This window comes from Rattus norvegicus, chromosome 10 (assembly GCF_036323735.1).
Source record: "Rattus norvegicus strain BN/NHsdMcwi chromosome 10, GRCr8, whole genome shotgun sequence".
Taxonomy (NCBI): Eukaryota; Metazoa; Chordata; class Mammalia; order Rodentia; family Muridae; genus Rattus; species Rattus norvegicus.
The window spans coordinates 13,533,271-13,545,455 of record NC_086028.1 but is presented as its reverse complement, the minus strand read 5'-3'; the positions used below and the strand labels follow the sequence as shown (position 1 = coordinate 13,545,455).

The 12,185-nt window shown below is 52.8% G+C and overlaps 1 protein-coding gene across 1 annotated transcript; it reads left to right on the top strand.

Annotated features, from left to right (window-relative positions):
- Positions 1–7,020: 7,020 nt before the first annotated feature.
- On the top strand, positions 7,021–11,731 carry Prss22 (serine protease 22). Its single transcript, NM_001106984.1, has 6 exons — positions 7,021–7,181; positions 7,805–7,831; positions 8,312–8,483; positions 8,630–8,907; positions 10,571–10,728; positions 11,257–11,731. The coding sequence occupies exons 1-6, from the start codon at positions 7,100–7,102 to the stop codon at positions 11,461–11,463; spliced, it is 924 nt and encodes a 307-aa protein (NP_001100454.1). The 5' UTR covers positions 7,021–7,099; the 3' UTR covers positions 11,464–11,731.
- The last annotated feature ends 454 nt before the right edge of the window (positions 11,732–12,185 follow it).

The window sequence follows — 12,185 nt, the reverse complement described above, 5'->3', positions numbered from 1 at the left end:
AATCTGATGTAGTTGACAATGAAGATCACAATCAAAAACCCATTCCTCCTCAATCCCATACCCAAACCAATTAACTTTATCTGTAACATTTCAGCTTTTTCCCTCAAGACTCACATTTACTCATTGTATGAGTCCCCGCCCCAAATTGTTTTTGTTATTGTTGTTGTTTGTTTGATACAGAGTTTCTTTGTAGCCCTGGTGTCCTGGAACTCTCTCTGTAGACCAGACTGGCCTTGAACTCGGAGATCCACCTGCCTCTACCTCCTGAGTGCTGGGATTAAAGGTGTGTGTCATCAAGCCTGGCTGAGTCCCCAAAATCTTAATAGTTCCAATATTGTTGAAAAGCTGGAATCTCTTCTGAGACTCGTACCTGTCTCTTTGAACACCTGTAAAATAAAGATATATGTTATACATTTCCAATATAAAATGCTACAGAGTAGTTTCTCCCTCCGTGCTGCCTGCCAGGTGGCTGCGACCTCCTGTGCAGCATCATGGCTGCCCTCTAACCTCCCAGGAAGCCCAAGATCATTGAAAAGAGGTCTAAGAAGTGCACCTGGCACCAGTCAGACGGATGTGTCAAAATGAAGCAGGGCTGGCAGGAATCCAGAAGTGTCAGCAGCTGGGTGTGGAGAAGACTCAAGGGCAAGGTTCTGATGCCCAAAATTGGCTATGGGAACAAGAAGACCAAACGCATGCTGCCTATTGGGTTCAGGAAGTTTCTGGTCCTCAGCAGGAGCTGGAAGTCCTCCCGATGTGCCTCGGATACTTTACTGTGCTGAGTCATTTGCAAAGTTTCCTCCAAGAACCGAGAAGCCATCATGGAAAGGGCAGCATGGCTGACCATCGGAGTCACTGATGCCAACACCAGGCTGCACAGTGATTGACAACGGACAGAGAGGTGCACCTGCGTGTTCTATCTGTGCTTATGTAAATCTGCAAAAGTGAACAGCACACAGCATACAGTCCCATTCCATAAGGGAAGAATGCAGGCAAGAGGTGGACCAAAGCAACATCGGGACTTCTGAGGGAAAACCCTACAGTTCCGTGTCTAGCATCTGGAGCTTGTGGCAGCAGAGTGTGGGTTCCAATAGGCTTAGGTAGTTCCCTCCTGCAGTTCTGTAGCCTGTGGCCCATATACGCCTCTCTCAGGTCAGGTCTGTTCTGTGCCTGTAGTTTTCCTTGGTGGATGTCTGAGCCCTGGCACGGTCAACTAGAGCCATGGTTCTCAATCTTCCTAATGCCGGGACCCTTTAATTCAGTTCCTCATTCTGTGGTGACCCCAACCATAAACTTATTCTTGTTGATACTTCCTAACTGTAATTTTGCTACTGTTATGAATTGTAACGCAAATATATGGTATGCAAGGTATCTGATATGTGACCCCTGTGAAAGGGTTGTGGGATCCCTAAGGGTTGTGTGTTGAGAACCAGTGCCCTAGGGGCTCTGGTACAATTTAGGGTTCACTTTCATAGCGTTGCACAATAGACTCCTTGCAGGGAAACCAACCTTGCCACACATTACCTGGTCTCAGTGGTTTTTCTGGAGCCTTGGTACAGGCTTCCATGATCTGGACATAAAATGGAAGTTGTCTTGTCTCCGTGAGTCTTTTTTTTTTTGGAGCTGGGGACCGAACCCAGGGCCTTGTGCTTGCTAGGCAAGCGCTCTACCACTGAGCTAAATCCGCAACCCCGTCTCCGTGAGTCTTATCAGCTGAACTTGCCCACGCAGTTGTCTAGCAGGGAGCCCTTCCGTGGTGTTTTTCCAGGCTCCCTTTGCTCACGTGAATTCTCATCTTTACGTTTGACAGCCTTCGCTATGATGGGGTCCTGTTTTCAAAGAGGGTCTGTCTCAGGGTGGAGTTCAGGGTCTCTCCAGAGTGGTGCTAATCTCTGCATCCACGGCCATATTCTGTATCTATCCTTCCTCCGTCTTCTTTTTTTTTTTTTTTTTTTTTTTTTTTTTTTTTTTTTGGTTCTTTTTTTCGGAGCTGGGGACCGAACCCAGGGCCTTGCGCTTCCTAGGCAAGCGCTCTACCACTGAGCTAAATCCCCAACCCCCTTCCTCCGTCTTCAAACTCAGACCGTTTTCTTATCAAACTGCGCATTTCCCTCCTATTTAGAACTTTCCCCTGGCAGAACTGGTTAGAAGCAGCGAGCAGTCACCATGCTGCAGCCTGAACGCCGTGTCGGACATTCTACTAAACACCTCAGTCCATTGCCTTTTGGGCTTGAGCCACTTTGCGCTCTCTTCTGGCTGAGAATGGCTGCCATTCTGCCCTCTCACAATCCAGTCCTGAGGCCTGCAGACTGCGTGGTCACACTCTTCACAGTGACGACCCGCTCACTGGTAGCAATTTTCTACCTTAGTTACCTCTCTTATCCCTGGGACAAGATACGCGTGCTTCCGGGTGTAATAGCCCCCATCTTCACTAGGATTGCTGTAACGACTTGCAAGAAACCCCGAGATCAGGCTTGATTGATGTTCCTTTATAGAAGGAGGGGATGGACAGGGTCATTAGACTCTGTCCTGAGAGAGCTGCCCCCTCCTGCACTGTCTGGCCATGTGAATGCAATTCTACCTTAGTTGCGTGTGTCCTTTGATGCTAGAGTCCACAGGCCGGGAGGATTAGCTAAGAGGTGGGGTTCTAGCCACACGGCCCCGAGGTAGTCAACAGCCACTCAGGGGTGAGGTTTTCCAGTAGTGTGGCAGCTTTGAGGCCCCCTGTGCTCCTATAAAGTAAGACCTCATCTGTGATCTGTACGTGAACCTAGTAAACTCCTTGGGTCCATAACTTGGGCTGTAGTGTACTTTGGTTTGTCACTGGGACCCTGGAAGGAGGGGATAGACATTTGTTTACATCTCCAGAAGGGAGCAGCTCTTGCAACAACCCAACAGATGGACGTAAGGAAGAGGTCGGTTTGGGCTCATGGTTTGAGGGGAAACAGTCCACATGGCCGGTAAGGTGTGGCTGCGAGTGTGAGGTGTCTGGGTATGATGTTTCAGGAAGCAGGAAGAGATGGATGGTGTTGCTCAGCTGGCCGCTTCCTTTTCCCCTTTAAGTCCTGTCTGTGTTGGCAGTCTGACAGGATAGTTTCCCACCGGGGAGATGGGCTGCTGGGCAAGCCTTTGTGGGAATTACCTTGATTGTACTAATTGGTGTGGAGAAAGCCATCTCAGTCAGGGGATCCCAGGCTGTATACCGTGGAGAGGGAAGTGAACACCAGTATGCATTCCATCCCCCTGTTTCCAGATTGTGGTGTCACGTGATCTCCTCCCACTCCTGTTGCCTCGATGGATTATACCTTGGATTGTGAAGGAAGAGAAGAACCCTTTCTCCTTCAAGTTTTCTCATGTCAAAGTGTTTTATCATGTCCATGAAGACGTAATAGGAGAGCCTGGGACCCCAGCCCATGGGATGGCACCACCCACATTTAGGATGATTCTTCCCTCAGTGAAACTTCTCTGGAAACACCTCACAGATTTACCCAGAGGCATGTCTCCTGGGTGATTCCAAGTTCAGCCAATGAAGACTAAGGCCGGCAGCCCTTTCTTGCCCTACAGTCTTTTCTCGGGAGGCCACGAGACTGCTGGCTGGTTCTTTTCACAGGAGGATGAACTGAGGCCCGGGTTGGGGGTACAATGAGATGTAAATCAACTGGTCGATGCCAGACACCCACTAGAAGAGGTGACTTTGTTTTGCCATGTTGTTTTTTTGTTTGTTTGTTTTGAGTCAGGGTCACATGTAGCCCAGGATGGGCCTTGAATTCACATGTAACCGAGGATTACCCCGAGTCTCTAACCCTCCTGCTCTTACTTACCTCCCTAGTGCTGGGATTCCAGGTGTGTGGCTTCATGCCCAGCTTTTTGCGGTGCTGGGGGACGGAACGGGACTTCGTGCAATCTAAACACTTCACTAACTGAGCTACATCTCCACGAACCCCCCCCCCCCACTTTGTGGAGACAGTCTCTCATGTCATAGCTCAGGCCTGTCTAGAACTCATTATGTAGCCGAGGCTGGCCTCAAACTTGCAGAGATGTTCTGGTTTTTGCCTCCTGGGTGCTAGAATCACAAACAGGAGACACCGCCTTGGCCAATTCACTTATTTTCCAGTTCCATTTTAGCCACCAGAGCAGATGTTGGTTTGGTTTGTGCCCTGCCCCCATACCCCAACCTTCCAGGCCCCTCCAATCCCCCCAACTCTCCTGACCCTCCCCCTTCTGACCCCCAACCCCACCATGTTCAATGCCTGGTGACTGACCTAACTGGTTGTGTTTTATTCCCTTTGTGGATGACTCCAGGACTTTGTACAAGGTCCAGCAGGAGTAGGCGCTGCCCTCTAGCCTTTGGTTGGATAAAGAATAGATAACCTTGTCCCCTGACTCCCTGGGCCCACATCTGAGTCACCGTCTTTTTTCTTTTTCGGTTTCAGCATTGCTGGCTACAGCTGTTCTTACCAAGCTAATGTTCCAGCAGCCCCGTCAGCCATCAGCACCTCAGTGTGAATTGGCTGGTCTCCCTGAGCAGGCTGGCAGGGACCCGTGGTGTGGGTGGCAGGGCTGGGCACCTACCTCATCCATCTCTTGCATAGCATAGAGATGCCCAGCTGGGATGCTGGTTGTGAGTCTGGCATATGGTAGGCACTCGGTAAATATTTTGCTGAATGTTGAATCATGCCAGGGACTTTGAGAACCGACTCTTCACTCTGTCCTAGGAAACGGGCAGTATCCAGTGGTTCCTGGGGGAGGAGAGTATCTCTCCCAGAGCTTGTACCAGGAAATCTCCATCTAGCTATGACTCCCACAGAGCCCTTCTTCTTCTTTTTTTTTTTTTTTTCCGGAGCTGGGGACCGAACCAAGGGCCTTGCGCTTGCTAGGCAAGCGCTCTACCACTGAGCTAAATCCCCAATCCCCCACAGAGCCCTTCTGCTGGGGGGTTTCTTCTTGATCACCCTTCTCAAAGAAGGGAAATGTCTGCCTCTTAGGTCCCCAGGACAGTGAGTCAGGAACCCGGGAAGGGAAGAGGAAATGCAGATGCTGGGGCTATTGATCTCCAGCCTTGTATCTTCCACAATCGTGTATTCATTCGACAAACATCTCTTGAAACCCTGCGTGCAGCCAGCAGCAGGCTTGGATCTGAGAGTGGCTGGGGAGAGGCCCCTCCCTCCAGGGCTCACTTCTAGGCCCATGCTTCTGCCCACCTCTCAAGTACCTCAATGTTATTACTCAGCTCCCGCCTCCCACCCCTGGGAGATGTGAGTTTCCTATGTGGTGTGAAAGGACCGAAGCCTCATTCCTCGCTGGGTGTCCCAGTGACCCCAGCTCAGGATATGCCAAACAGCAGGGGCCCAAGAAATGTTTGTGGAATGAGTTGGGGTGACCAAGGCCCTCTGTGTCACAGGGAGTGGATTAGAGTAGTGTGGGAGCAGATGAGGGTGCAGAAGTGGCCCTGAGGGGGACACGTGATTAGGTGAGTGAGCGCTCCCCCCACATTTGCTCTATAGCCTTGGGGGTGTATAGGGAAACTGGCTGAATCTTGGCTGCTCCTATAGTGACACCCACAATCCTAGGAGGGGAAGAATGCACCACTGGGGTTCCTGAGGCCACACATTTTGCATGTTTGGTGTCTCATCTTGCTTGCAGGTTTAACCCTGACCTGCTTCCTTCCCCTCACAGTGGCCCATAGAACACACCTCAGCCTGCTTGCAGCTCACAGTACCCAAACAAAGTTATGCAGGGTCTCAGCTCTGGGCAGCTTGGAGACCCAGGCCAGGGAACTCCCAAGAGAACTGTGGCTGGGCCAGAAGTGGAAAGAGGCCAACTTCTCTTTCTTTCTCTGGGTGCAGTTTTACTGTATCCGTTCCCACACTTACTCTTCAGCAGCTAAAGTCATGGCCTTTTCTTCAGAGGAAGCTCTGTAGGCTGCCCCCAGGAGGGTCGGGCACCTCCGATCCTGCGGTGGTGGTGGTGGTGGTGGTGGTGGTGGTGGTGGTGGTGGTGGTGGTGGGGCACTAAGTTCCCAAGTCAACCCAGTGGCTAGTCTACTGAGCTCCATGAGCTGGCCTGGGTTTCTTGGGTAATGAGGGGACTTGGGGACAGCACAAAGTGGGGGGCACAGCTTCAGACTGCAGTACTGTTTCATTAAGCCCCGTTTCCTTCACAGCCAGATCCGATCCTGGGGAGAGGGACACATTTGTTTGGGGTGATGTCGCTGGTTCCTGCTTGAGGTGAGGGTGTCACGAGTATAGGACAGTGGGTCAAGGACAATCCACACCAGCCTACAACACCTTAGCTTCCCAAACCTCAGCTCCCAGGCCCTTTGTGGGGGGTCCCATGGGGTGAACGTGACCATAGGGTTAGTTCTTCTCAAGTGTGTGTTGGGGTGCACAGGCTGTGACTTCTGCTTTGGGGTTAGCCTGCTCCCTGGAGTTCAGGTGAGAAATGAGTCACCTGAAGTTCACCTACAGGGACAACTGAGAGGAAGTGCCAGGGACAGCTTGGCCAAATGGCCAAGAGGACATCATGCCTACCCCTTTGGGGCCTGAGTCATAGCTTTCGGGGAAGTGGGCTAACGGGATTCCAGGGCCCCAAGTGTCTGGCTTGAGTCATGGAAGCAACCAGGGCCCTGGACATGGGCCGTTAAGGAACAAGGTCCCCCTGGCAACCCCAGCCAAAGGCCATTCCAGACTGAGTCACTTCCTACCCCAAACACTGCAAGCTACAGGGATCATTCCCTGCCTACCTGGACAGTCGGTGTAAAAGCCGTGCCCTAGACAGCCAACAAGTCTCTTCCTGCCCCACTGCAGGGTGCACCTTGGGCATACATCTGAGCCAGAGATCCTGTCCAGTCTACTGGAGGCACCCCTAAAGCCCAGCTGCTTCCTTCCGGCAGCCCCACCTCCTTGACCCACAGTCTGGGTGGCCTAGTCTCAGCCACCCGGGGGACTGGTCCAACAGCATTCCACCTCACAGGATAAAACCTGGGGCAACCTGTGGGGAACCCCACACACTACAGCCACCCGTCCTGCTAGTCTCAACCAACACAGCCCTTAGGTGCTTTGGGACGGTCAGCAGCCTTGCTGGGTCTCCACCCCTACCTGCAATGGTGATTTCCAGACCTCCCCTAGCACTGGGTGGGGACCAGTTCAGGACCTTAATCCTTCTGGTGCTGTTGACTTCCACAGGTGAGCCCAGAGGACCTGCTCCTCCTCCGCACATCCTCTCCTCCCTCCTGCCCACAGTCACCTCCTGTTTGCCAGCTCAGCTCAGCTCAGCTCAGCTCCCTCCCTTGAGTTCGTTCTCTCTTCCTGCCACTGTCTCCTTTCATCTTGCCATGCCTCTGTCTCCGTTCCCCTTCCTCTGGCATGTGGTCTGACTCCAAGGCCCATGCCTCAGTTTCCCTAGCAGCTATGAGGATTGAATGCACGCGAGCTCCTCTCTCATCTGTGTGGGTTATCACACCCGTCAGCATCGCTTCCCTATGTCCTCCATCTCCTGCTTCCTCCTCCACGGTTTCCGTCCTGGGTCTCCTTCTGTTCTGGAATAGGAGGACAGCTGCCCTAGATTTCATGGGAGCTGGGGGAGAAAATCTGTGTGTGTGTGTGTGTGTGTGTGTGAGAGAGAGAGAGAGAGAGAGAGAGAGAGAGAGAGAGAGAGAGAAACAGAGAGACTGAGAGACAGGTCATGGGACATCAAACACTGCTGGAGGGCCCAGGATGAGTCTGTTCTTGAAGGTAGGGGATCCCCAGGCATGGGGCACGGGGTTCATCACCACCAGGACTAACCCTTTTTATTCTCTTGCCCTCAGCCACAGTCAGTGCAGCCAACATCCGAGGTGAGTGTAAGCAGGTTGCCTGGGTGGGTGGGGGTGGGGCTGTGGTGTGGATGGTCTTCGTGTCTGACTCTAAGGGCAGGTCAGAAGTGGGGACCCCAGTCAGAGGGGACTGTGAGATTGAGGGGGAAGGGATGGATACAAGCGAGAAGAGATGGAGAAGGACTTAGCAAGGTGACAGACCGAGCGGAGAGAAGGCTGGGAGGACAGAAGGGGCCAACAGAACCAAAGAAATCAAGGTTAAGGGGAGTGGGAGGGAAGGCCAGATAAAGGAGAGAAGAGGAGAAGGGCCGGTCCCTGGTAACTGCAGGGGGCGGGGGAAGGGCAGGCAGGCAGCATGCCTCCTGCAGCAGTAGACTGTGCTGGGCACATGCTGGGCTGGGTACAGGTTTGAGGCCTCGGAGGGCACAGAGGTGGTTGGCAGGGAAGTCAGAAGGCAACTGTGTCTACTGAGATGATGGAAGACGCCATCCATTCTGCCAGGGTCGCCAGATTGTGGGAAGCCGCAGCAGCTGAACAGGGTCGTGGGAGGTGAGGACAGCGCGGATGCCCAGTGGCCTTGGATCGTTAGTATCCTCAAGAACGGCTCCCACCACTGCGCAGGCTCCTTGCTCACCAACCGCTGGGTGGTCTCAGCCGCACACTGCTTTAGCAGGTACGGGGAATCGGGCTTGCCTTCGACTCTCTGGGACCCCGAGTTTCTGCCTCAGGCTCTGGGCTGCCCAGGCCTCTCTTCAGGGATCTTGACGCCCTTGGACCAGGCATTCTCCCTCTCTGACATCTCGTTCTTTCTCCTTCCAGCAATATGGACAAACCATCTCCGTACTCAGTATTGTTGGGGGCCTGGAAGCTAGGGAACCCAGGCCCAAGGTCTCAGAAAGTAGGCATTGCTTCGGTGCTGCCCCACCCCAGGTATTCTCGGAAGGAGGGGACCCATGCAGACATTGCCCTGGTGCGCCTGGAACGCCCCATCCAATTCTCTGAGCGGATCCTGCCCATCTGCCTACCTGACTCCTCTGTCCATCTCCCTCCCAACACCAACTGCTGGATTGCCGGCTGGGGAAGCATCCAGGATGGAGGTGCACACAGTTTCTCTCTAACTCCAGAGAGGTCTGGGATAGCTGGGGATAGAGGGCAGATGCCACTCAGATGCAGATTCCAGGGATAGGAGAGGGTAGAGACCATATGTATGTACATTATAGAGGAGAGAAAAGATGATTTGGGGACTGGAGAAGTGAACTCACAAGAAGTCAACTGCCAATTTTTAGGTCATGTCTAGTTCAATCTTTGACCATATTTTAAAGCACAATAGAGACTTGCAGCAAGGAAGAGTGTTAGGAGCAGGAGGAAGGAGGGAGGAAGAAAAGAAGGAAGGAAGGAAGGAAGGAAGGAAGGAAGGAAGAAAAAGCTGGGCATGGTGGCACACATCTTCAGTCCCAGCACCCAGGAGGCAGAGGCAGGCAGAACTCAGAGTTAGAGGCTAGCCTGGTCTACAGAGAGAGTTCCTAGGACAGTCAAGATTACATAGACCCTATGGGGCGGAGCGGGGGGAGGGACAGAGAGATAGAGAGACAGAGAGACACACAGAGACAGACAGAGACAGAGAGACACACACAGAGAGACAGAGAGGCATTTGCAAAGCTGTTGACACAAGAATGGGTAGAAGTGAAGAGCAGGCTGGCAAGATGGTGATGTAGCCAGCACATGTGGGAATGGTCACCCCTGCTGGCAGCACCTGTGAATAGCAAGCAAAATTCCTAGAAGGAAAAGTAGTTTTTTCCTATAAAGCCCAATTTTCAAACCAAGTCTGGAGGTTTGAAAAATATCACCTACGATCACAAAACAGGAGAAGCAGAAGTAGAAGAGAAGCAAGAGGGAGGCAGGTGGTAGACAGACAGACAGCCTGGGACAGACAGACAGTGCCTGAGTTAGACAAACAGAGCCTGGGATAGACAGACAGAGCCTGGGTTAGACAGACCGAGCCCGGTATAGACAGACAGAGCCTGGGATAGACAGACAGAGCCTAGGGCAAACAGACAGAGCCTGGGATAGACAGAGCCTGGAATAGACAGACTGAGACTGGGATAGACAGACTGATCCTGGGATAGACAGACAGACAGAGCCTGGGATAGACAGAGTCTGGGATACACAGACAGAGCCTGGGATAGATAGACAGAGCCTGGGATAGACAGACAGACAGAACCTGGGATAGACAGACGGAGACTGGGATAGACAGACAGACAGATACTGGGGTAGACAGAGCCTGGGATAAGCCCAGACAAACAGAAGTCATCTGTGGAAGACAACACGGCCGAGACCTAGAAGACAGAGTTGAAGGAGCAGCAGGGCATTGACAACAGGGAAGGAGACAGCCTGGACCTGGGTCCAGAGTCTCGCAGGCATGGGCAGGTGCTAGAACTCTGCAGTCGCAGCCTTTCTTTGGGGTCCTCAGACTAACTCTAGGGAGGGTGTGGGGCAGATGCAATTCAGAACCTAGGGGCTACCAAACACACTGCCCTTGCAGGAAGTCCAGAACCACCATCCTGCTGTGTAGCCCCCTGTGGGCATCAGGGAGCTGACTGAAGGCAGAATCTAGGGCTATCATCCAATTTGAATTCAAGAGCTGGACAGTCTGGGACTAGGGTTCCGAGGAGCAGATCCACTTACCTTTGAGACATGCTGTGCTGGGTGAACGGGGGACTAGATGCTCACACGGGGCCTGACTCTCTCCTTCCTCCCCAGTGCCCCTGCCCCGCCCTCAGACCCTTCAGAAGCTGAAGGTGCCCATCATCGACCCTGAACTCTGCAAAAGTTTGTACTGGCGGGGAGCTGGTCAGGAAGCCATCACCGAGGACATGCTGTGTGCTGGTTACCTGGAAGGGAAGCGGGACGCTTGTCTGGTGAGTGCCACCCTTTGTCTGCCCCATTTGGGAAACCACCCACCTCTTTTTATGCCTCCTCTCTCAGAGTCTCCCTGGGACATCCTGTCTCACCTCTCTCTGGCTGGCTCCCCTTTAGCCTGTCTGGACTTTTTCTTGTTTATACATGGGTTGTGTACAGAGCACTTCAACAGTAAAACGTGGGTTGGCAGCTGTTATTCTGGGGAGGGCCCAGTGGTTCAGAACCCTGACCTCAAGGGCTAGTCACATGACTAAATGAGGATGGTAGGATGGTGGTGTAGTTAGCCCTGAGGTGGCCAGCATTTGGCCTGACTGCAGTGCCCATGTTGCCAATGGTGTAAACCTTTTAAACCTGTAAAACAGAAGCAGTCTCATCTCCTGTTGTGGGGAGGCATGCCACTGGAAGTGGTTCTGTTTGGAAAGCCTGTTCTTCTAGGGCCTTCGCAGAACGGTCGGCTCAGTACTGCAGCCTCGGAGGCACACATTGCCTGCAGGTGTGGCTTTCCTGACTTCCCTTCTTCTCCGCAGGGCGACTCTGGGGGTCCCCTGATGTGCCAGGTGGATGACCACTGGCTACTGACGGGCATAATCAGCTGGGGAGAGGGCTGCGCGGAGCGCAACCGGCCCGGCGTGTACACCAGCCTCCTAGCTCACCGCCCCTGGGTGCAGAGGATCGTGCAAGGGGTGCAGCTGCGAGGGCGCTTGGCGGACAGTGGGGACACAGGGAGCTCTTAAGTTGGGATCTGAAGATGAGCAGCTTCCGGCAATTCTCTCCGCTGTAAATATGTCTTCTACCTCCTGGGGGCGCCCACGGCCTGCGCAGGAGAACAAGGAAGTCCTGGAACCTCCCACAGAGAGTCCCTGCCCCTCAATCAAGGACCATGTTTGTGTGTGTGCCTGGGTTTGTGTGTATAATGATTTGTTTTTGTTTTTGTTTTTTTTTTACAGTTATTTGTAACCATGCCCACATATTTATTCTAGTTTCAATAAATTATTTATTCTTAGCTCTTGCATTTTCTTTACTCCCATGTATGGTAAGAACCCATTTGGAACAAAAATGTTGGGACACTGTTGGTGTGAGGTTGCGATGGGCTTGACCACGATTCCAGCTTGGCTGTCAGGACAGGTCCACTCTTGCTTTTGCTAGCCTTTTCTCTGAGGTAGGAAGGAGAGAGGAGACTTTGGCCTGAGGACATGGCTGTGCTATGTTGAGGAGGGCAGGGTTAGGGGTGTCCCACCAAAGTAGGGCTGGCTATGACAAGAGGCCTATGTCTGTGAGAATGGGGGTTGGATCCTCTTGAGGCCAGATCCCCCTCCCCTCATCCCCAATTGTGGGACAGAAACAAGTTGCTCTTGAAGCAAGTTGTCCAGGCCAACCTCTGTCAGACCGTGTCTACCCCATAGGGTGAACGGCTGCACCCTGCCAGAAGTTGTTGAGTCATAAGATGGCTTCATAA

Coding starts and splice junctions, on each gene's coding strand:
- Prss22 (NM_001106984.1), top strand. CDS start 7,100: ATGGTGATTTCCAGACCTCCCCTAGCACTGGGTGGGGACCAGTTCAGG. Junction 8,484..8,629: donor GCCGCACACTGCTTTAGCAG/GTACGGGGAATC, acceptor TTCTCCTTCCAG/CAATATGGACAAACCATCTC. Junction 10,729..11,256: donor GGAAGCGGGACGCTTGTCTG/GTGAGTGCCACC, acceptor TCTTCTCCGCAG/GGCGACTCTGGGGGTCCCCT.